Here is a 26,991-nt window from a genome sequence, read left to right on the forward strand (position 1 = left end):
TAACAATCGCCGGTGTCCTCAAAACTGAAGGAAATGACATCTGTGTAGCAAATGTCAGTGACCAAGTGGCATATTTTTAAACATGAAAATATTCATGAATTATCGTTAATTTTCACACATCAAAATTTTTCAACAATTAGGAAAGAGAATACTGCTGTTTATGGCCGATCATAAAAATTGCCTGCAAGCCAAATACAACAAATGGCGGCATATAATATTTTTCATACAAAATTTAGTTCAATTTTTTGTTAAGAAGTAGAATAATAAAATTTATATTCTGAATATGTTTTATTGTCTTCCAGCTTCATGATTTTCCTTTAACTAGGCCCTGAGACATACCTTCATTCTTTTATAAAAAAAATTAAGGTTCAAAAAAGAAATTTGAGAAATGAATTATACTTTTTCTCACAGGTTATTATATTTGATTAGTACGTTTTCGATTAATGCGCCTGTTTTAAAGAACGCATTAGCCGCAATCTTGAATACAAAAATTATGAAAAATTAATCTTTCAGGCTTTTGCTTTCTCAAAGTTTAGAAATAATTCATTTATATTGATTGTAGATGCAATTTCATGCTCTATAGATATTATTGCTAGACTAGTGAGTCATTCCTGAGCCTTTGTAGAGCAAGTGTAAGTTTTTGTAAGTTTTAATTTCGAGAAACTCCTCTCTGAACTTGCTACCGATACTGGCAATGTCGACAAAATTCTCAGAGCAATAAACACATTTGGAACACTATTTTCTAAATTATTTTTGCATATATTTTTGCGTATTTAAAATATATTTTTGCGTATGACAGGACATCTAATGAGGAAGTATTTTCTGGAATTTGCCTTGCTATTATTTGTAATTCACTACACAGATCTGTTCCGTCAATATCTCTAGAATTATGTGTTAAATAATTTTCATCAAACGTTTTTTAAGCAGTTCTGCTGAAGTAATTTTTTGAAATTCATACATATTTAAAAGAAAACCAAACTTTTCTTTAATTGTAGATGTGCTTGAATTTTTCATCAACAGATGCAATTGCAGTATCAATATTTGAAAAATAAAAATCTACCTTAAATTTTTGTTTAAAATCTGTTATGAATTCATCCTTTGCTTCATACACAAATTGTTTCTTTTTTTTTTTCCAAGTCTAACTCTTTCTTGTTCAAAATTAGGCGTTACACCTAAGACCTCAGCGATTATGGCACCATTTATATCAAGGCTTGTATTCTGAAGTTGTTTATTTGTAAAGTTTATTTCAAAAAGTATATTATACCACATTACTAAGGATGCAATGAATTTGAACTTCCTTAAAGTTTTAAGAAGACTACTTGCATCTAATTTCATGGTATTTCCACTTAATCCACATAAACTATCATCTTGAGATATTTCTTGCAGTGCTTCGCAAACTTCGGACAAATTATATCTTAGGGGCTTTAATGAGTCAATTCGACTCTCCCATTGTGTATCACAGACTGGTTTGAGTGTAAAATTACTTGTGTCTTTTGAGGTATTCCCATCGACGAGTCGAACCTGGAAAAAATACATATAGACGATGTACCACGTCAAAAAATGCTGTGGCATCTAAAGTATTAGCCTTACAATTCACTACTAAATTTAATGAACGTGAACTACAGGGTACATACATTGCTATCCGGTTAATATTTGAAATTCGTTGCTGCACACCTTTTACATCACCTTTCATATTACTGGCGTTATCATATCCTTGACCTCGTAAATCTTGTATTGGTAATGAAAATTTGTCTAGAGTTCCTAGTATTTCATTTGATAAAAATTCTCCAGTGGTATTTTTTATTTCTATAAATCCCAAAAAGTGTTCTTTTATAGAAACCGTGCTATTATTAGTGTCTACGAATCGAAGTACTACTATGCTCATTTGTTCCGTGTGACTAATGTTGGACGTACAGTCAATAATTATGGAATAATATTTTGAGGCAACAACAGATTCTAAAATTTTCTTTTTTTATCGCATTGGCGAAGATCTTTATTATTTCATTTTGAATATCTTTTCCAAGATAATGCACATATGTATCTTTTATTCTTTGAAGATGTTCATTCAATATTGGATCAAACTTGGTTAGAAATTCGACAAATTTCAAAAAATTTCCATTTCCATGCTAAAACAATGTCTCATTTGTTCCTCGAAATGATAAATTTTGAATAACTAAAGTCTGAACTAAAGCAAAGAGTTGTTCTAATGCTTGCACTCAATGTTTCTTCTCATTTCTTATAACTAGCAAGTTCTCTTCATCAATGCTTTTCTTTTATTCAAATTTCTAATTCTTTCCACTTACGGTAATTTTTAATGTGTCTTTGACTTTTTTCATGCGCAGCTAAAATAGAAGAAGCATTTTTCCAGCCCCTCAATCCAGAATCAGCAAGGTTAATCCACCATTGATCAAATAATAAACAGCAGAAGCAAAATGCAGAATCTGTGGATTTTGAGTATAATGAGCCATTGAAAATCTTCTATTATTGTTATCTTTCGGAAAATGAAAATTATGAATCTGTTCAGGTCCATGTTCAACTTATAGGTGACGTAATTGATTGATATTGGAAAATTTTACTGGACACCAAGTTGCTGGATCATAATTTAAATTTGTAAAATCAGATCCTTTTATGATTGGATCTGTAGAACAACCAGCTTCAGAATCAACAATACTCATATGATCTGTAGATTTCTCCTTCGATGTTTTAATCCAATTTTTGGTAACTGTAGAATTCTCCAATTCATTAATCGAAACTATAGACGAATTATCCAATGAATAATCTTGAAGATTTTCTTCTTGTATGTGATTATGATCTTCTCAGCAAAGATATTTTAAAAATGCACCTTCTTATTTTTTCAATCTTTCTTCCTTTTCCGCTTTACGTTTACGATATTGAAAACTCGATTTCTTTTTATCCATTTTCAAAATCCAGTAACTGAAATATTCATAAATAAAAATAAACTTAATTATAAAAAACATGGACTTGAAACTATTCAATAATTCACAAATAAATTTTTATACATGAAGTATTTATCAATTATATATACAGTACCTTATAACTATATAACTTATCTATCATACATTTATAATCTAATAATTCAACAATATCGTTTTCTATGAACATAATTGACAAATTTCTCAAATGCATCTGACTTAACGAATTGTGTAAATATTTTTACCGGGTTTAAGTACAGAAAATGAGCATTCACCGCTAGCATTACAAATAGGCAGTGTCCAGGGCCTGGTATTATCAAAATTATCAAATTATTCTGAAGCATTATGAATTTTGCTATTTTATTATTATGCTGCTAATATTTCTGCAAATGCGGCACTTTTTACAACAAAACTGGCTAAGTTATGTTGAATATATCTGTTTGCAAATATACTCAAAATCCCTTTGACCTAATAAAAATGTAGAATGCTGATGAAACTTCATCAGCATTCTATCTGTAAAATGCAATTCCCCCCCTCCATTAACAGATTATTGTCTTTATGTGCACTGTATTACTTCGAATTTCTTTACTGTCTCACGATGTTTGACCCTTTTTTGCTGCACAATTTATTTATTGTGTCTCTTCCCAAATAAAAATGAATTTCACATGTGCGAAAATAAATAATCAAAACATTTGTTTGCATTGGAAATATTATGTCAAATATTTATTTTTTAAATAACATTTATTGAAATAAATATGACATTTTGCTTTCTTTCCTTGAAAATAAAATCATATAGGTTGCACGTTTCAATTTTAGGAACGTTTTTTTTTTTTTTTTTTAATGAACAACAAATGACGTTAAATATTACTTGGGGTTTCCAATTGTGAGTCTTTTTAATATCAAAAATTTATATCCAATGGTATTTTATCAGAGATTCTTCACCTTTGTCTTTTGCTTAAAACTGCAACAGTACAATTACTTTGGAAAAATAAGGCATTCAAACAAAAAGAAAGTGCACATATGTTATCTAGCAGTATTTTTTTCATGTGTGTGTGGGGGGGGGGTGGCAATTTTGGGAGGTGGTTAGCCATTAAAGGCGAATTAATTCTGTTATGAAAATTTTGGAAATAAAATTTCATTTTGACGCATCCACCTACACATGTTTCGAAGGATAAAGTGTAGGGAAAATATCGCTACTTCAAAACTGTCGCATAATACCGAAAATATGTACATAACAGTTGACTACATAACTGCCATTTATTTCGATTTGTAGGGAGTGACTGGGGGAAACCGAGAAAGTTGAAATGCAAAAACCTACAGATTATGTTTATAAAAATTATGCATTACATGATATGATTCAAGATTTACATATGATTCTCTATAAAGCAAAATTTAAAAGTGCGAACCTTCGTGCAATCTGTGTACTAACCTTTGAACTAAGATTATGAATAAAAAAGAAAACTTAATTAGGAACAGATGGAGGCTGTATTCATTTTTAGATTCGGATTTTCGTGAATTTATAAAATAATTGTTTGACAAAAATAATTATCTTCAATCAAGTTCTGGGAGAATTTTAAAATATATTGGTGATTAAAATAATTAGCCAAAAAATTGATAGTGACATTGATCTTCCAAAGTGATACAATATGAAGTGAAGAAAGTATGAAAGGATATCTTATTTTGCACTGGCATTAAAAACTATAATTATACGATAAAAACAAGCAGCAAAATGAATATAACTCATAGGTATTTAGTCTGATATAACTTAGATTCCAGTTACCGAGCAAACCTCAAGCAACTGTGTTTCTTGCTGTAGGCAACTGAACATAGCTTCTGCATATGCCAAGTAATCTAGTTAAGTGTTCTTTTCAGCGTGAAGGAATATTGTCCCTTCTAATGGACATGACTGTCAAACTACACCTTATCCATGTTCTTTCAGCAGGTGGACAGAATATTATCCACGTTTATTGGACGTGTATATAAGTCCAGTAAAGAAATGGATGCTTACATATATTAATTTTATGAAATACAGGAGTTCCTGTTAGTTTTATATAGTTTTATATGTAGCAAAATCTGGCTCCCCGAAGTCTTCTCGCCCATAGGCGATTGCTTAGGTTCGCCTATTATAATATAAATAAAAAATAATTTTATTTATATTATAATATGGTCTCAATATCAAAAACTTCCCGCTGGACTGCTAACCACAAAAAAACTTACGTTAGCATCAGCACCCTTGTCGCCCACCTGATTTAACATGAAACCCTCTTCCTGTATCTCCTTCAATTCTAATTGCTGATTTTTCAGCTTAAATAGAGACTATTATTGCTTGATAAAATGTCCAATTTACATCATATGACTGTAGCTTTTTTTGAATAGCTTTCCTCTTGGCATCTTGTCATATGCTTTTTCCACATCTACAAAACTTAAATACAAATCCTTGTTATATTCTCAAGATTTCTCAACATTTGTCTTAAAGTGAAAATCTGATCCTAACAACCTCTAGTTGGCCTGAATCCAGCATGTTCTACACCAAGCTTCCCTTCCATAATTGTTCTTCCATAATTGTTTCTCAAGTATACTTGCATAAATCTTTATGCTTTATTATCCTTTGGAAACTCATGAGGATATTATATACACAGTGTCTAATTTAATTTAAGCAAGTAGGCCTATGGGTTTTGTCTTAAACATGGAAAAGACTAAAACATGTGCATTTCAAGGACCCCCATCAAGACCAATCCAACTTGGTTGTTGATTATATTTTTGAAAAAGTGGATAATTTTAACTATCTAGGAGTGAACATTAACAGCTGCAATGATATGCATCAAGAAATAGAATTGAGAAGACCAAGCATTGATATTTTCAGTTTCACAACTCCCGAAGTCTAGAATATTATCAAGAAAATCCAAAGTAAACTATTTGAGCTGTCTACAACTGATATTAATCTTTGTTGTGAAAAATGGTTAGCATCAAAGAGATATAATATAAAACTTGTTACATTTGAAAGAAAAGTATCGAGAAAAAATTTTGGACTGTCTTACAGTCAAAACTGGACCGTATGAGGAACTACAAAACCTGTTTAAAAGACCCAGCATCCTGTCATATAAGAAGCAAGAGAATTGAGTGGTTTAGTCACATTTGGAGAGCAGATGTTAATCAAACAATGTAGCAATGAGAGACTCAATGCAGGAGGATGAACGCTTTACACCAGATGTAGCTTATGACAGAGACCTATGGCAAAACCTAGTGGTGGCATCATTAGAACAAAATGGTCCATTATGCTGCAAGATGAAGATTAAAATAGTGTCGATAATAAAGAAGTTCAGCAAATTTTATAAACGTAGTGAGGAGCAAAATTAGCCAAATTTTATAAGCAGGATTTCCAAAATGTTTTGTGCAGCTTGAATGATTTTATCGATATGTGCATGGATTTTTGTGGCCATTATATATAGACTTAATAATTATTCCCATGCAATTTTATATCTCCCTCCCTCCCCCAAGCAAAAAAATTATGACTAGTGACATTTAGAAAAACAGTTTTAACATTAGTTAGAAAAGAGAACAGCTCCCATGATAAGACATCATTGGTCCTGTGATGATGTATGTTTGGGTTAAGTAATGTCAGTAGAAACCATCGTCCTATAAAAATGTACAAATACCATATGTAATCACTTGATAACTTTTTACCAGAGATCACTTACCATCAAATAACCCTTTCCTCCCTTTTTTATTATTATTTATTTTTATTTTTTTTTACAAGTGTCTCGGGAGGAATCTTCTGGACACTTGTAACTTCAGGAGTTTAATTTCTTGAGCATAAAATGTTGATGTAAACATGGATCTAATTCTGATGGTGGGAGGTATGGTCATTTAGCAGCACGGCTGACTGCGCACATATTGGCCTTGTCATGTCATTCAGTTTTCACAAATGTTTATTGAACTTGTAAACAATGTTCTTTTGTATGTTAATTGTATGCTTTTATTGAAAAGATGCTAGTGAAGAATCCATATGTTAGTATCATTTCATTCACAGTTTTTGGTATGCCAGCATGAAAGCAGCTGCTGAGAAATATCAATGGCAGTTTCCCAGCCATGTTATCCCTGATTGACAATATGAAGTTTTTATTGATATATTGATGACTGCAGGAAGATGTTAAATTTGAATGCGACATTAATCAAGTTTGATATAATTGTGCTCAAAATAGTGCAATCAGTACTGCAGTCTTGAAACATGTATTAGGTGAATCTGCATGTCTCGAGGATGCATGCAAATTCTGATGTGTGCAGCTAAATTCTGGTCAGCAGTAAAAGATTTTCTCATGACAGAGTGAAAATGCTGATAATGAATATTTATAAGCTAATAACTGTAGATTTTACAGTCTCTCAGGAGAAGTCTTTTTTTCTATAACTATACTACTTTTGATAACATTATTTCCTCCATGTTGGTAATTACAAGATTTGTTATTTTTCAAGGGAGCTTAGGGCTTTTATTTAAGACACCAGAATACTTAATCCTGCTGTTTTGGAACCTTATATGATTTTGTTTTTATGATTTTCCCACCCATGTTATCCCTGATTAACAATATGAAGTTTTTATTGATATACAAGGGTGATATACTCAGCCTCAACTTTTATTGATTTACTGATATACTCAGCCTCAACCATAGATGGCAACACTGTTGGCAAGATTTTTTTTTTTCTCTAAGTTAGTACATCTGTCATATGCATCCATGTGAAATTGCAAAGTCATTCTATCAAGTAGTTTGTTTTATACAGCTGTCTGAAGCAAAAGTATCTGTATCTTTTATCCCTTGAAATGGATAAAATTGAGTATTGTTTGGTTATAAAATTCTTTGTAAAAGAAGGTTTAACGCAAAGAAATTCATTCGAAGGTCATAAAAGTTTATGTGCAGTCTTCTCTTCGTTTTTGACAATTAAGAAATGGGCTGCCGAGTTTAAACGTGGCCGTACCAGCCTTGAAGATGATCCACGTGAAGGATGTCCAAAAAGTGTAACAACACCAGAAATCATTAATCAAGTGCACAATAAGGTACTGGATGACCAGCGAGTCAAAGTGCGTGAAATTGCTGAGACTATAGGCATTTCTAAACAATGTGGAGGATATATTTTGCATGAAGAATTGCAAATGAAAAAGCTTTGCGCAAGATGGGTGTCACGCTTGCTAACAGTAGATCAAAAACGCACTCACATGAAAATATCTGAACAGTGCTTGGAGCATTTTAACAAGAATAACACTGATTTTGTGCATTGATTTATTACTATGGATGAGATTTGGATTCATCATTACACACAGAATCCAAACAGCAGTCAAAACAGTGGACAGAAGCCAGTTGTTCAGCCCCAAAGAAGACAAAGTCGGTTCCATCAGCAGGAAAGGTCATGGCATCGGTGTTTTGGGATGCTAAAGGCATTTTGTTTATTAATTATCTTGAAAAGGTTAAAACAATAACCAGGGAATATTATTCCAATTTTTTACCAGAAAAGACCCGGTTTGCAGAAGAAAAAAATCATCTTCCATCAGGACATTGCAGCTGCCCACAAAAGTGTTTTGTTGATGGAAAAATTACTATGAATTGTTGGAACATCCACTCTATTCCCCAGCTTTGGCTCTCTCTGACTTCTATCTCTTCCCAAAACTAAAACTCTTCCTCGTTGGTCAGCGTTTTTCTTCGAATCAAGAGGTGATTGCAGCTGTAGAGAGGTATTTTGCAGATCTTACTGAGACCCACTACAGGGATGGGATAATGGCACTTGAGCATCGCTGTAATTAAATGTATTAGTCTTTAAGGAGATTATGTTGAAAAATAAATTTGAAATTATAAATTCATTTTTCATTCATGTCTGAGCTACTTGTATATAGAGGCTAATGGCTTCATGTCATTTGCCTTAGTATGTATTCCATAATGCAAAGCACACCTCCCTTTCGATGTGTATAATACTATGCATAATGGGAAGTTCCACTACCTAGACAGGTTTTGACTTTTATTGAGGTCTAACGAGTGGGAACCAGACCTGGGAAAGATACCAATGTGGAAGTAATTCAGAAGTCATATCTCATATACAAGTAGCCAAAAGGTGCTCAATTCTTCTTCTTCTGCAGCTTCTCCCACTTAAGTGGAGTCACTGTTTGTAATGAGTCTCCTCCACACCTTCCTGTCTTGGGCTGTCACCACATCCAAGTTCTTCATCTTCAAGTCCTCTTCTACCAGCTCCCTCCATCTCTTCTTTGGCCGCCCATGCTTCCGCCTTCCTTGCACATCCATCTGCATGACCCTTCTTCCCACATATTCGTCCTCCCTCCTCATCACATGACCAAACCATCTCAACCTTGCCTCCTGTATTTTCGCTCCTAAGTTCGTAACTTTCACTGTTCCCCTGACATAGTCATTTCTCAGACGATCCTTTCTGGTCACACCGCACATCCACCTAAGCATTCTCATCTCTGCTACTTCCATCCTGCTGATGTTATTTTTCCTCAGGGCCACAGTTTCTATAGCATATGTCATAGCTGGCCTCACTACTGTCCTATAAATTTTGCCTTTCAGATTGATTGGCACCCTCTTATCGCATAACACTCCAGCCATCTCCCTCCAGTTCCTCCAACACGCTTGTATCTTGCATCCCACTTCCTTCTCAGCTCCTCCATCTTCTTCCACTGTTGAACCTAAGTATCTAAAGTCTCTCACCTTCCTGATGACATTTCCTTCCAGCTCCAGATCTGTCTCCTGGCCACTGCCGCCGCCCACTGTGCAACACATATACTCTGTCTTACTTCTGCCCAGTCTCATACCTCTCTCTTCCAGTACTTTTCTCCATCTTTCCAGTTTAGTTCCCGCTTCTTCTCTTGAATCTACACACAGCAAGATATCATCTGCACACAACATTGTCCGAGGCGCATCTTCTCTCACCTCCTCTGTTACCACCTCCATCACAATATTAAACAGAAACGGACTTAATGCTGACCCTTGATGCAAGCCAACTGCTACTTGAAAACTTTCTGTCTGTCCCAAAAGGTGCTCAATCTTATTAATAAAAAATCTCTGGATGCTATAAAGATGTAGAAAGTTTTTTTACCTTGACTTCTGCATTACTTCAACCTTGGTATCTCTCCTGGGTCTGGCTCCCACTGATAAGACCTCAATAAAGGTCATAACCGATCAATCTCTGGACAAGAGAGAGATGTAGAAAGTTTTTTTACCTTGACTTCTGTATTACTTCAACCTTGATATCTCTCCTGAGTCTGGCTCCCACTGATAAGACCTCAATAAAGGCCATAACTGGTCAGGGCAGTGGCCCTTCCCATTATGCATAGTATTATACATGTCTGAAAGGGGACATGCTTTGCATTATGGGATACATATAGCCGAATGTGCAAACAACATTGATAATTAACATTTAAATGCATTCATTTTATAAATAATGAACAATTATAATGAATACTGAGGATTTAATTAAGATTCCTCAGTATTCATTGTAGTCAAAAATGTAGAATGTTAATAGTTAATTAATCGTTAATCTATTAATTAACTATTGAACTGATAATTAAAATTAATTACTTTGATACAAATTCATTTTTACTCAAAAAAGATGCAAATTTACTCTATTTAATAAGCCAGTAATTAATGGCTACCCTGAGCCCTATGAGATCCTGCTAATTTTTCAATATCAGGTTCAATGTTTGACAAACGAAGTCTCAAGTCTCCTCTTTCACTAATTTAGGGGGGGGGGGCTCTACCTCCCAGGTTAAGAACCACTGAGTTAAAGCATTGAAGAAATTCATTCACTTGGCAGCATCTGCAGATGCTGCCATTCAAAGAAACAGGTTTACAGAAAACAAGGGAATTTCTTGGTTAGCTTCACATTTCATGCAAATTTATGATATGGATAGTATCCGTTGACTGCATTTGGGCACAAGATACACCTTACAAGACGAGACAGAATTGCTGTTGCATTTTGCCAGCATAGGAATCATTATAGTTCAGATGAATTTTGGGGTTTTATTGTTCACTATTATATTCCTATAGAACAGTGTTTCCCAAAGTGTAGTATGCATACTTCCAGGGGTATGCAAAAGGCCTTTAAGGGTATGTGGCACTTTTTTTTCTCTCCTATTTTTGCCAGTGTATTGTGGCATGTAAGTGCAGGTCTATTTTATATATAAATTTTTCAATAACTAAAAATCTGAAGCTTGGCATGGATTGACTAACCTTCGTTAGGGTCACATTTGGTTAAGGTACGATCACATCCCAACCATATGGTTTAAACTTTTTGGATTAAAAGTTTAAATTCATGTGATTTGAACCATGCAGTTGTAACTCTCTGCTAAGGTACATGTGTCTATACATGTTTTAATTATGTTTGTGCTACAAGTTGTGATGAATGTATAGGTTATACATCTATAACCTATATAATACTCTTATTTTTTTACCAGTTGCGTTATGTAACAGATCTTGAAGTGCAGTTTAATAATAATGTATTTCTTAAACCCTTTAGTATGGATCACTGATTAAAAAAGGATGTTTGAGATGCACAATAGAAAATAGTAAAGGAAATGAAAATGATTGTGGTTTCTGTGAGAAAGAACATGTTAGCACATCAGGATCAATATTTGTAAGGAAAGTAATGAGTATGAGCCATTAATTTATTATAATGCTGATATTAAAAACTAAATGCCTATTTAATTATTGTTTGAATGAAATAACCTTTTCCAGATTTTCTATGCCTCAGAGGAGGGGGCGGGTACACCATTGTTACTAAAATTTTAAAAGGGATATGCAGGTTCTAAAAGTTTGGGAAACACTGCTGTAGAGGAAGATGCAAAGTATGTTGGGAAAACATGAGGGCTTTTGCTCCAAGAAAAGTGTGAAGTACTCCTAATTCATGACAGTGTCTGGTCATACACAGATCTAGTTCAATAATTGTGCTTTGTAGCAAAAAAAAAAAAAAAAAAGTAATCTGTCTATAGGTTACTGTTGATAAGGCAGCTGCTTTCTGTTTATTCTGCTATTTCCATTTTTTATTGCTGATTGTCTTAAATTTGTCACAGCAGTTCTTTAATTTGATAAAGCGGTGCTTTTTTGTAAAACTGTGCAGTACTCATTCTTTGCTAGCAAGAAAAATTTAAAGTTAAAAGAGTAAAATTAAAAATAAAAATTATTTACTGATATTTTTATTTCATGGTGTGATAATATTTTTGGAATAAGAAGCCAATTAAACATAATATGCAGTTTATTAAGCATACATTTATTGTAAAGTTATATAAGAAATAATAAAATCTGTATAAAATAGAAAAGTTTTATGTAGCAAATATCTTAACAAACGGACACAGTGAAAAATGTAAATTTCATTAAATAACTAAACTTATTTGCAAAGTAGATAAAATGAAAAACATGGCTCAATATTACAGATTTCTGAATATACTGCATCCGCATGTCACACCACTGTTAATAAAGGTTCCAGTATGCAATATAACTGTCGTCTGTCCCAAAAAAAAAAGAATGAATACTGAATACTTGCAGAAGATTTATTTACAAAAACAGCATCATCCATACAGAGTAAAGAATCAGGCTTAATATCTCCTATTTTAAGATCAGATTTCATACTACTTTCCTTAACGATGCAGTGCATGTGGATTGGATATATAACGGTAGAGACAGCATACAACTTGCCTTGCATCTAATTTAATATCAAACCACCTCAATGTATATACTTCAATTCTAAATCTGATTTGCAGCATATATAAGCTATATCTATAAAAAGTTAACATGTTGGCTGTTCATACAGATATTTTTATAAGGAAATTATTACGTAGAGTATACATTAATTAGAGTAAATAATTAATATATGTGTAGTGCCTGATACAGGAACTACATTGGATAAGTAACAATGAAACAAAGCAACAAAGGAGGGTGGATTGTGTGTTCTTGGCCATGTTGTTCTGAGGATAAAACTTCCTCAAATTTGGGGAGCACACATCCTCAGAACATTAGTCCAATAGCCAAGAACTTGCAATCCAGCCCACAGGGTGCCTTTAGACCCACACTTTGTTACCTTGCTTTATTGTCACTTAACCAACGTGTGGTGTCTGCATGCACATCAATTTGCAGTTCCCTGATGATGCCAATTTGACTTTGCCAAAATACTGGAAGCATTAATTAAATTCTAATTAATACACATACACACGGTAATACCCTGATTAATGCTCAGGATGCGTTCCTAGAAGACAAAGCACTAAATGAAAAAGTGTTAAATGTGGTCATTTTAACGCAGTAAATAGGGATAGGGGAACACTCGACCAAGAATAATCAAGTTTTACTTTAATTTTAAGTTATTTTTATATTAATTTGCAAAATATACAAAACATATAAATATGTACACAGAAATACAAAGTTTATTTTTGTGCTGTTGAAGGTTCTGGTTCTTCTGAAATTCTTGATTTTTTTTTTTTTAGTAATGAAGTCGCCTAGTGTCATTTGTCGGTTTCTTTTTCTCTCATTAAGCAATTATCGGTATTAAGAGATCTCATCCAAAACACCCCATCTTGCTTTTGTACTTCTTTCAAAATCTGGATCATTTGCTACAAACTGATAAACAATTTCAGTTATCATCACCAAACATTTACTGAGGAAATCTCTTTGGATTCTTCATTTTCAGAATCACTATTTTCAGGTTCTGAATGAATCCCTTGTTCTGCCTGTTCTTGAAGGTCATCATTGGTAATGCTCTCACCAGAAACCTGCAGCAACTCCTCAATATCTTACTCATCTACATATCCTAGGTCCTACTGTATTGACTAGGTTGACAATTTGGTCAACAATGGGCTCTTCTTGTTGAAAATCCTTGGATATCTCTGGCCATACCTTCTTGCACACTCCTTTCATATATTTATCAGTCACTTCTTTCCAAGCAAGTTCGATGTTGCCTATGGCATCCGTGATGTTATATTTCTTCCAAAATTGCAGAATTGATTCATTATTTTTGCTGTCTGTTTTATCAGTAAGTTGCTGAAATGTGCGATGAAGATAAAATGCTTTGAAAGTTGATATGATTCTCTGATCCATTGGCTGGATTATTGATGTAGTGTTGGGTGGCAGGAAAACTCCTTCAACTGGAATGTAAGATTTTAAGTTGGACAAGTAGGTAGGATGGCTTGGAGCATTATCAATTAGTAATAGTGCTTTTGGTTCAATTTTTTTAAGTTCACAGTAGTGTTTTATGGATGGACAAAAATGTGAACCAATTTTTAAAAATGTCCATAGTGTTCCAAGATTTCCTATTAATTTCCCAAATCACAGGTAAAATAGATTTTAAAATTCCTTTCCTGGCTCTTGCTGTTTTGGAATGATACACAAGCAATGTTCTCTTTTTTTTTTTTCACTATATAATTTAAGGAAATTACAACGTACTAGGATATACATTAAAATTAAATTTTAATATATTTCTATATTTCGGCAACATCACATTGCCATTTTCAAGAACTTAAGTACAAGGCATGTGCACACAACAAACAGTAAGTGAGGAAGAAGTAGGAAGCTCATTATTTCTCCTAAAGTCCTGATGGTGCCCTCTAGCGGGCAATGTTGGTATTCTTGGGCGATTGGGCTGAAGGTCTTCTGATGTAGGTTTCCCAAATTTGAGGAAGTCTCATGCAGCCAAATTTGTTGAGGTTTGGATCATTTCTTAGGGCTGAAGCTGATTCCATGAAAAGCCTTTCATATCTGTATTTGTTACGGTGTATTATCCTGGCTTTCTTCCACCGTATTCTATGGCAGGTATCCAGAGCATGGTCAGCAAGACCTGAGTGGCTGTATTGGTGAAACCGGATGTAGGCCTTGTGTTTTGAAATTCTGATATTTGCTGTCCTGCCTGTTTGGCCAAAGTAGGACAGCTTACAGCTGCAAGGGACCTGGTATACACCAGGTAGGTCTAGGGGCGATTCCTCTCTTTGACTACAGACAAACTGTGTTTATGGACCAGTTTGTTCTGAGGGATGAAACACCTGAGTTTTTAGAAGAAAAACCCTTCACCTGTGTTTGCAGAGCCCTTTTTGTGGAAACATTCCATAAGGCATTGTTGCACTGTTGACAAGTATTGATGTGTTCACTTTTCTACCACATTTCTGTTTGTTAATCATTAATAATTTTTAAAAGTGATTACCTCCAGATATCTCTGTCCTTTTTTTTTTTTTAATATGTTACCACAATTCTTTGGTGGGACAACAAAATATATCAAAACAAAAACAATCATATTTGTTTGAGTCAGTTTATAGTTTATATCTGAAAGCTGTTCCTGGCATTTAACAATCTCACTAGTTCTTTTCTAAGCTTTCTTATTAGCCTTCAAAACTGTGATTGTTTTCTCTATTCTATTCAGAAAATTAAGATTTTTGTTTAGCTATTTTTTACACATAATTTTTTCTATATTTTTCTTATATATTCTTTTTTTTTTTTCTTCTTTTTCTTTAATGTTCTTCTGTGCTTGCCATGCAATTTTTATTTTTTTATCTTTGCAAAACCTCGTACTTCCCTGGCAGAGTTAAAGTAATGTTTTCTTCAGATTTTGCCATTTCTCCCCCCTCCCCCAATCATATTTGTCTGAGTCTATAGTTTACATCTGAGCGCTGTTCCTGGCATTTAACAATCAATGATTCAGACATACTTTCCATTTTTTTAATCCCTTCATTATAAATAAAATTGAGAGTTTGCTGAGTGATCAGAAACAGTTAAAAGTAATTTATTTCCTTTCATATTTTTTACAGGGTATATGTGTGGAACAACAGTATTGGATAAGGATGGTGTTGGAGCAGCTATGATGTTGTCCCAGCTGGTAGCTTACTTGCAAGATAAAGGTTTAACACTTCATCAACAACTACAAAATATTTTCAAAATGTGAGTTTACCTCTATCCTATAATACTCTAACAATAGAAAATGCATTTAAATAAATACATTTGCATATTGTTGATAAAAATTAAAGGAAAATAATCTTTAGAATGGTTTTTAGTTGAAGCTTTATCTTCTAGCCCTGTAGTTGAAATGATCCTAATTTGAACCTCATTGCAAATGAGCATTTCTAAGAACTTCTTAACTAAAGGTGAACTGTTTCATATGGCGGTAACAATGATTTCTCTTCCCATACAAAGCAAATTAGTTCTTACCACTATCTTATCTTTTAGCCCTAGTGCTAAAGATTTAAATCAGATTTAACTGATTCTTTTTGAGCTGTGTATGTTGAAAAATAACTTTTTTCCCCTCTCTCTCCCCCACCCTCACTTTAACAAATATATTTCCCAGATGTCAGACCACTATTGTTGAAGGCCTTAAGTAAGTTGAAAAGTTCCATGTTTGGCTCTAGAGTAGGGTTTCCAGACTATATAACCCTTATCTAACCTATATATATATATCAACATATTTATATGTTGGAGCAGCTATTGATGTAGGTTTATACAGTAATATATACTCTGTAACTTTGTCAATATCATTTATTAAGTTATTGATGCAATTCTCATATATAATCCATGAAAAAAAAATTTCTCAATTTAATTTCAAATAATAACAGATTTTTAAAATAATCATCTGTTATGATATATGATTATTTTGATGACAAGAAAACATGTGGAAAAACAATATCGTGAAAGTTACTCTTAAGAACAAAATGAATAAGTCCTATCAAGTTTATCATCTAATATCTTAATTTGAAGAATAAATGAGAGGGACAAATTTTTCATTTAGAGAGAGGCTTAGCATGGAAGTAGTTCCTTAATTCCTATGGCAGTTTTTTTCTGTGCTTGTCATGCGATTTTTTTTATTTTTTTTTATCTTTGCAAAACCTTTAGCAGTCCCAGTTTTCCAAAGATATATTTTTTTTTGTAAGAGCAATAAATCCAAAAAGTTTAGGTGTGTTTCACAAAATGTATAAGCACAGTATGTATTATATTCATTTGTTCTTCTACCCACTGATCATGCCCTTTAGTTGAAAAGGCCTAGGTTTAACTCTCATCTAGGATGCAAGGAACCTTTATAAAGTTTTTTTTCCCCAACTGAAGGTGAGTTAGCCAGTCTCATACTGAGGTATGAGACTGGCTAACTCATCCCACTAAAGAAGCAAATCAGCCACACACGTGCACACAACAGCATAATACCAACCTAGTATTGCCAGCCTGTTTGGCTGAGTAGGTGGCATACCTGCTCTCCAACCACCAGGTCATGGGTTCAAATCCCAACATGGGCATGGATGTTTTAAAAGCCTGCTCTGGACAAGCTTGAAGAGCTCCTTGAGTTTATAAGGCATACATTTTTTCATAAAATAAAAATACATTGCCTTCAAATATTTTGTAGTTAAGATATTATCTAAGTTAGCTGCTTCAGCTCCCTGTAACCAGAGCAGACCGCTGCACTAATTGGATAGATTTTATTAAAATTTGAGATTCTTCTAAAAATTTGTTAAGGTGTGTTTCACAACTCAGCTTTTCCTAAATATATTTGAAGAGGCAAAGGTGGAACAGAATGTTCTGAAATTATGCAAATTAATAGCTCTGCACTGGCTTAATGAAATTTATTGGAATTTGGCATTCAGAATTTCCACTCCAGTTAAATCAGGCCCTTTTCCTCAGCCAAAAAAAAAAAAAAAAGACGTTTTGAAATGATAATACACTGTTGCATCGTTATTTATGCAAATTAACTCAATCATGCTCCTTTCAACTTCACAAACCAATTTCTCTAAGTACCAACCTGGATTTTGGCTCTATCTCCTTTTCAAGCATAAACACATTTATTTAGTTTAATGACTGCACCAGCTTATGCCCTATGATAATAAATTATGCTACTCAGGGAGATACTTCCAATAATCCAGATTTGTAACTACCCATTAACTCTCCTGGTCAGTCGTGGCCTAAATAATTCACTTTAATGTGAATTAAATCTACCTTCCTGCAACAAGTATGTATTTTTAGAGTGGTGAGTTGACACTCTTAAATCAGGCAAGACTTAGTTTTAAAAAGGAATACATATTTATTCTACAATATGAATACACATTAATTAATTACAAAACTCACACTACTAAAGATTTCAATCTTACATTGATATTAAATAAGAATGCTAGTTTCATTCAGGGTTATCCCAGAACCAATAAAATCTCATTTTAGCAAACTGCTTATACTTATGTCATCTAATACATTTTGCACATAACACTTTCTGTCTTTCTACTTTATGAGACTCCTCTTAACAACTTCGAATTCAGGCTTACGCCTAATAGAACAATTCCTTGAAAGTCACCAGTCTATATAGTTTTGCCTGTTTTAGTCTCTTGTATTACAATTTCTTCATTCACTCACGGGCTTCCAAAACATAAATAACGAAACTTTTACATTACCTTCACATGGGGGTCTGAATGGGTCTGCTGGCTCTGGTACTATCGTGAAAGAACACCTGAGGCTTGCTTCTTTGTTCTGGACAATGTGCGGCATCATGTATCTGCAACGTGGCTGTCCTTGATACGCACTTTGGCTATCTTCGTTATCTGAGGACTTCATGGGAACTTCGGCAACTCAGCACCCGCTTATAGTGAAAGCAGTGGCTGCGTCACGCTGGAAACTCCGTCCGTAGATTCAGGAACTCTCCGATTCAAATCTCACGCATCCTCGCCTGCCGTTCAGCCTGGAACCAGCTACCTGGACTTTCTCCTCTCGACCACGAGATCCCGGAAAAAAAAGCCCTTTTTGTCCTCTGCAATTCCTTATATTTTCTCCACATAGCGCCCCCTATCCTTTCCTGAAACACCTTGTGCGGCGCTATGTTAGTCTCATACTCTGAATGATGTCAGCACTTTTTTCTACAGCAGGAAATCGCGTGACTGTTGTTATACGCACCTGCTCCTAGTATCGCACAGCCTCAGGCACTTACACTGACCGTACTAAACCTTTGGACCCATTCTTACATTGAGACCAGTGGAATACTTAAGCAAAATCTAGTTACACTTTACAACACTGAATCCTGATTTATAATTTCATAAAACACTCTAAATAATACAATATACATTCAAATCTGTTATACACCTTTATAGTTTTCTAAATTGATTCTTTCTAAATGTTGTATTTTATATACTTTAATATTTTACATTTGAAACACTCAATATTATCTTCACTTCTACCAAAATGCAAGTATTTTCTAATGTGAATAATTTAATATGCTAAAGGTGTACTTGTTGAAATCTGTATGATCTCTTGAAATGAAGTCACAAGATCATTCAGAGTTCAACAACACTTTGATAATTCCACTCTAGAGTTTAATAAAAACACATTTTGGGTCTGGTTCTGATTTAAAGTAATTTTTATTGACACAAAGCATTCCTTACTTAAAGATGGAACTGGACATAAATGCTTCTATGAAATGTATAAATAATTTTTGATTGTTTTAGGTACTTTCCATACTTGTTTTATTGGCTTAACCTTCTGTTGGCTTGTACCATCTGGGATAGCCTTTGCTCACCTCAAGCATTAATGAGCTGTGGTCAGCCCGCACCTCGCCTGCGGTTCATGGTTTTCCCCTCCTTGGACCATTTTTTGAAGGTATTCACCATGGCTGACCGTGAGCACCCCACGAGCTTTGCCATCACAATTTAATCTTTGTGAAACTCGCTTTAGTCTGCTGCCTTTCCCATCTAAAGAATAAGAATAACACTGGTAACTTTAACAGAGTGCAGTATCAGGCATTTATACCTTTTCATGACCTAGAGTTGCCTCAATTTGCATGAAGACATGCTGGTTATAATGTTTTGGCTCTTTGATGTATATTGCATTACATTACATTATTACATAAGATATTGGAAAAATAATCATAATTTAAAATTCTGAATATTTTTATGTATTGTTTATGTTAGTATGTTTATTAGTTTTAGTTTCATAACACGCATTGTCAGCACTTGCGATGTGCCCGTTATTGAAATTATTTTGTCAATATGATATGTAAAGAAGTTAAAAAATTGATGTACTTACCGGATTTGATATTTGTATTACTTACAGAAAATTTATTGTAGTTTAAAATATTAACTTGTGTTTTTTGAAGACATTCTCTTGTCGCTAACAGAGACAACGTGTCAGCCGTTATATTTAGTTTCTCACTTGCCACTTTCATAGCGTGCGCATGCTCGCCGAGAAGTTTGATGTGTGATTGATAGCTGACAGAAAGTTTTCGGTATCAGAGTAATGACTGAAAACAACAGAGCGTTCGGGGAGGAAAAAAGAACACAAACAGGCAGATATTTAGATTCGGAAGAATTTGAGTTTTTTTATGTGACAGTCAGAGGAAAATTAATAGTATGTTCTGAAAAAGGAATCGTGGAACTCTGAAGTTTAAAGTGGAATAAGTATTGATAAATAAAAGGGAAATATTGGAGGTAACGCTAATTGGAAGATTTATAGTAGGTTCTGAAAAGGGAATCGTAGAACTGTGAATTTTTTAAAGTGGAAGAGGTAAGACTGTCAATAAGCATTAGTGAATAAAAGAAGAAATTGCTATTTACGTTCTACAGGAATTTTTGAGAAAAATCTGTATTAAGGACGCTGGATCTAACTATTATTTCTACTAAAAAGAGGTAGAATTGAGTTAAGAAGAATTAATGTGTGCTACATGAGTGATGAGAAAGGATCCTGTGAAAATGAAGAATAATCATATATCTTCGGAAAAGGGCCTTGACAGAGAAAGAAACTGGCTATGAACATTTTGTCATTGTGAAAACAAAGTGCTTAGTCTAGTCTTAAATGTAAGTTTATTTTTAAAAGGCCTTGGATCCAATTAAATTTGTAGTTATGTAATATTGTTTGAAGTGTATATATATTAAGGTTTGTGTTTTATTAAATGTGTTTATTTTGTATTGTGGTCTTGAGTTAGTGATTTTTTTTGGATTCTGAAAGAAATAGTAAAAAAGAGGTCATTGCACCAATCGGAGTGAACCCTTGTGCAAATAAATATAATATATAGGTACACTTGGAAATAATAAAAAAATAATTGTTGAACAGAGATCATCTCTATAGACAGGATCATCTCTATAGAGATATTATGAAAAAATCTCTTTCAATTAACAATATCTTCTTCTCTCTTGACTTGTAAGTCTAAAGTTCACTTACATGAAAATGAACTAGAAAAATGTTACATTTGGTTAAGCATGTTAGTAAGCTAATGTGCATGTCAGCATTTAGTTTATATTTTTCACTTCTATTTTTTTTTTTTTTTTATAATTTAATTTTGATAATCTAAACAGCAGAGTGAAATGAATACAGACATAAAAATCTTTTGGGAAAAGAACAAAAATTAATATAATGGTAAGTATCTGCTGGTTCAGGACATAGATTATTAATGATGAATACCATGTTTCAGCAAAAAATGTCACCAAATTCATGTAGAGAGAAGGCAGGGGGGAAACTTCATTGATTGTATTATTGTTGATAATGATATCTTCACAATGGTGTAGGATACAGTAATATACAGAATCTGAAATAGGAAGTTAATACCAGGATCTAAATGAAATTCACATTAAAAAGAAAAATATGTACAGAAGTTTTAAAAATAATCATACAGTTTTCAGAGGTGAACTAGAAGCTCAAATATGCAAAAATTATTCAAGAACAATTGAAAGAGTTTGAAAACAAGAATGAAACCTTAGATTCAGTAGCAGACTGAAGAAAACATTGATTAATTGAGCTAGGGACATGTGATAGTTGTCTCCAAGAATCAAAAAAATCATAGCATTGTGGTGGACTCTGGTTTAAGAGGCAGTCATGAATAAGAAGAAAGCATATCAAAAGGTTCTAGCAAGTAAATCAGCATGTGCTTCGTAAAATGTAGATTAAAACATACGAATGTAAGAGTAGCTAAAGAAGTCATGGGAAGACTTCAGAAAGAATATAGAAGATCAATATCAGGAGGTGGCAAATTTTTCTGGAGGCTATTGAAAAAGCTTAGAAATAGAGGAAAGAGTACTGTAAAAGGAATCAGAGGCAAAAAGAAACAAAAACTGGAGATATTTTATATAACTAGAGTAATTTGCAAGATTGTTAAAGAAAACAGCAATTGACAGAACAGTAGAAGAAAATAATGCAGAGAATTGCAATCACACTTACATATCAATACTTCATATGTACTCTTGATTGCATCCCTCCATAATGCTTGAGATAGAAAACGGCATCAAAACCTGAAATGTGGAAAGGCAGCTGAAATAGATAATATTTGATCAGAAGTAATGAATTTATTTATTTATTTATTTCGTGTGTGAACTACAGAAAATGTAAGAGTATACATCTAAATTATTAAACGCATACATTTAAAGAAATAGACATAAAAAGAATAGGGGTTAAAAGACAAAAATGCCACTTGCATGAAATATTAAGCAAAAACATAAAATGTCAAATTTCACTCATCCAGTGACTAATATACTTTAAAGCTGTTTCATTACACTGCATTAAATCTTCTCAGTTACATATATTATTAATGTCTATTAAGCAGCATTGCAGAAGATGATCCATGGTTTGTGTTTCACTACATGAGCAGCTGTCATTGTCTGTGTAGCCCCATCTGGCCATGTTCTGCTTTGATATGCCCATTCCGGAACGAAGTCTATTCAGTGTCTTCCATCTTTGCCAGTCAAGATGTAAGCCGGGAGGAAGAGATTTGAAGTTCAGATCCTCTGGAGATTGTTCTTGCCACATTGTTGACCTTGTATGGAATCAACCAACTGTTCCACTGAGTGAATAAAGCCTCCTTGATCTTAGCCTCTTATGTACTGCAACATGTCCATACAAAGGATGCCGTTCATTATTTAGTTGTTGTTTCCGCTCATATCTACCCTGTGTAGTCCTTCTGATGCAAGGAGGTGCAATACCAGACAGTGAGTATAGATGGTCAATTTTTGTAGGCTTCAGGCAGCCGGTAAAGTGCTGACATTTCATTAAGAACCTTATCAATAATTTTGCCATCTGATGATCTTTCCCAAGCAGGGCTAGCATACTCAGCTGTTGAAAAAAGCAGAGTGCCAGTGCAGAGGTGCACAGTACTTGTGGATTTGCACCCCACCGAGATGATATTAATTGGCGCAAAATATTATTAGATGTTTGAATTTTCTTCTCTATATGTCGCTTATAATTCAGAGTTCTGATGAACACCTAGAAACAAAAATGATATATTAATGCAACTGATATAACCATAAGAGAGATCATATCTTAAAACCCTTTACCCCCTCCCCCCATGTTTCATCAAATTGTAATAATTTGTTATGCCCAATTTTTCTTTTAGGATATATAAAAAGACATGTCAGTGGTTTTGAAGAAATATTCGAAGACACAGGTGTAGACCATGAAGAGAATTGCAAATTAAATCATGCTGCAAGAAAAGTCTGCAACTGAGATTCATCAAACTTTGTATGAAACTTTAGGAGATTGTGCCCCAGCATATCCAACAGTTGCCAGATGAATGACCAAATTTAAAACTGGACATTCTGAAACAACAGGTTCCTCCAAGTCAGGAAGACCTTCCACAGTGATCACAACTGAAAACATCGATGCAGTGCATGCCATGATCTGTGATGATAGATGAATACCAGCCAAAAACATTGCAGAGATTCTGGAGATATCCAGAGAATGAGTTGGGGTCATTTTCTACTCCACCAACATCTGGACATGCAGAATCTCTCAGCAAAGTGGGTCCCCCAAATGTTTGAATACCAACCAAAAGAGAGAACTTGTGCTGTCATCCCAGGGATTTTGGGTCATTTTGAGAAATCAGGTGCAAATTTTTTGGCTTGTATTGTGACTGCTGATGAAACATGCCTTCATCATTATGAACCAGAGACCAAAGCAACAATCACTGGAGTGGAGACACAAAGTTTCTCCATGGCCAAAGAAGTTCCAAACCCAAAAGTCAGCAGGGATGGTTCTTGCCATTGTCTTTTAGGATATGGATGGTGTAATCCTTACCAAGTACCTCAAAAAGGGTGCAACTGTTACAGTAGTAGTTTATTCAATGGCTCTGAAGGAATTGAAGGAGGTACTGAAGAAAAATGCCATGGGAAACTGAACAGAGGCGTGTTGCTTTTGCAGGATAATGCACCTGCTCACACTGTTCATGAAATCCAACAGACAATACAGAACTTGGACTTTCAGTGTCTGCCTCATCTGATCTGCTCTCCAGACCTGGCCTTATCTGACTATTTCTTATTCCCAAATTTAAAGAAACACTTGAAAGGAACAAAATTTTACCACAGATAATGAAGTCATATCTGCAGCTGAGAACTAGTTTGTGCAACAAGAGAAAGACTTTTCTCAGAGGATTGCAAATGATGCAGCAGCATCGTAACAAGTATATAACACTTTGTGGGGGAGTATGTAGAAGAATGCGTAAGTTACATAAGTATTATCATGTAACTTCTGTGCATATCATGTAATTTGTGCATAATGAAGCATCAGCACAAAGGTTGATCTAATGGAAGAATTAGAAAAGTACTGTGTTCACATAGTATACAAGTTCAATCCTAATCATTAATCACTAATGCTAAGTATGTCAACATACTTAGCATTACTGAGAGAAAGTCGAAAAACAGGTGAATTACAGATTAATAATAACTGTAAGATGTTATATTCAGGCACTAGTGACTCAAGAGGAAGGAGGAATAGCTTTGATATTCAACTTTAAATATGGTGGATTCGAGTAATGATTTGAGTAAATTTCAAAAGTGGAAATTGGACAATAAACTTATTTGTGTTTGTTTTCACACAGGTTTTGCTAATACTAAGGAAAAAGTAGGAGAATTTTTTGAGTCATAATCTTTACCCTGATTCAAGATCAGAGCATATAGTAGATTTGAAAAAGAAGTCATCAAATTGATATGTACTTTCAAGAGATGTATAATATATCATGATAGTACTACACAATGACTACTTTCCTGTCACTAATTTTCATCCGAATTAGTCTGTTGTAGTGACAGCATTGTCAGATCTTCCATTTTTTAGTGTAGTAAAGCACTTCAAACTGCATCAGTAGATCTTAGTCTTCCTCTGATTCTTTTTTACTGACATCAGACGTGTTTCATTAAATTTTCTTTTCTCATCCTGTTTAATTGATCATATAAACTCCATTAGTTCTGCTCTCATATTCTTGAGTGTTAACATCAAGTTTCTTTCTGATATCTTCATTCTTACACACCTTTTCCATTAATGCCATCTGTACACTCTCATTTTTCTTGGATCTGTTGTTTCTTGTTTTTGATCAAAAACCTGCTCTCAGATTCGTATGTTGAAAAACTGATTTTGTATAGTGCTACCGCTATTTAGTGGTTTAGCTAATTTCTAATTCTATATAGATTTATTCATTTAATTCCCCACCATACTTACTTTGTTTATTCTGTTGCATATTTTCTTATTTAATTTGCCATCTTCACTGAAAATTGTGCCTAGATGGCTGAAATATGTTACTTTTTCAATAGGTTCTCCATTGAAAATTTGCTGATGTGATTGATGTTCAATCTTATTTTCATGGTTGTTTCATTGTTGATTTTCGTGCCAAATTTGTTACAGTAATAATTTAATTTCATCCAAGAATCGCTTGAAGACTTGTACTGAAACATTTGAATTTTACATATCGAGTTTTGATATGAGGTTTAATGCTTTTTCCCTTCTTAATGTGATACATACATTTGTCTTGTCTGATTTTATATCAAGTGATCTTGTACTTCCTTGAATTTCAACGGCTGAATATAGACCATGTATTGTTTTATATAATTTTTGTCCCATTAATACCATGTAATTGTAATGTTTTTGAACAACGGGTGTTCAGAAGTATTTCTTAGCTTCTTAAGTATTCTTGAATACATATTACCTGCAATATTCATTTGAGTTGGACAAATCCAACTCAAATGCCTCTAATTCTCACATTCATTTATATTTCTCTTTTTTTTATAGATTGAATACTAAGAGATATCCATTCCAATTATTTGGAATTCGACCTTCTAATCTGGCCTTCTGAATTGAGCAGTATGCCACTGTAGAACTTTTATACTTCCATATTTGAGCCTTTCTGATCAAATATCATCATAAATTGCCAGGGTGGGAACTGGTGTCAATAGCAGTGGCTCATTTTTATTTTGTTCTTCCAAGTGAAATGTGCTGTTTGAGCAGAGGAATTTTGTAATTTCTAATAAGGGTAGAGAGTCTTTGGTGGAGAGGGACAATTGAGTTACTTCAAATCAAGTGCAGATATGTGTAGGTGGAAGTGATTTTTTTTTAATGTGGTATTCATGTTGAAAACAGTAATATTGCAATCTACCGTTTATGTGACCTTCAAAACGATGACCTTTCAATTAACTGATCTTTCATGTCAAATGCCCACTGGTAGAGCACTATGTAATTGTATGTCAGTTATCTGACCCCTTAATTATCAGAACTTGCTGTTCCGATAATTGAAGGGTCAGATAAAGCGTAGATTAGTATATATTAAAGTACACTGATGTAGCTGAGGATTAGACAATCCAGTAATCCTCTTCTGGAGACCAAGTATGGTACTTTTTTTAGGCCACTTCAAACTTCCACTGAGTTAGGTGATGATCACTCTCCAGATGATAATTGCCCACCACCTAAAGACATTCACAAACATCTATGCTAGGGTTTCCAAATTCCTGATATTTTTTAATCTTTGAGAATCAAGAATGGGAAATGACGATTCTTGAGAAATCCCCAAAATTTTATTTTAAGCATTTGATATTCAGAGTTTCTCTTGAATAAGTTTCGTATTTTTATAGTAATAAAGCATTAAAATAACGAACTGTACATTTTAGGATAGGGGAAAAAGTAAATTTTAATTAGTATATTAGATATTTGAAAGAAAGGACCGAAAGTTTGATTGCAAACAAATTCAAATTATATTGATACAGCATACCAATAGTTAATATATATTTGTTGAAAAACACTGAGATTAACATAAAAGAAATCCTAAATATGTATAAAGATAAATAGCAATATTTACATTTATTGTTAAAATCAAATTTTTAAGAACAGTCTTAATT

General features: G+C 33.8%; 1 protein-coding gene across 1 annotated transcript in view; it reads left to right on the forward strand.

The window, feature by feature from the left end:
• The window catches only part of Pgm2a (phosphoglucomutase 2), a 302,858-nt gene that overhangs the window by 222,346 nt on the left and 53,521 nt on the right, over positions 1 to 26,991 (forward strand). Inside the window, exon 12 of the mRNA XM_090406595.1 lies at positions 15,709 to 15,838. Within this exon, the coding sequence (XP_090262721.1) occupies positions 15,709 to 15,838 (130 nt within the window). The remainder of the gene's footprint in view (positions 1 to 15,708; positions 15,839 to 26,991) is intronic.

The sequence above is a fragment of the Typopeltis vanoorti genome, chromosome 16, assembly GCF_054136105.1.
Source record: "Typopeltis vanoorti isolate ZY-2024b chromosome 16, IOZ_Tvanoo_1.0, whole genome shotgun sequence".
NCBI lineage: Eukaryota > Metazoa > Arthropoda > Arachnida > Uropygi > Thelyphonidae > Typopeltis > Typopeltis vanoorti.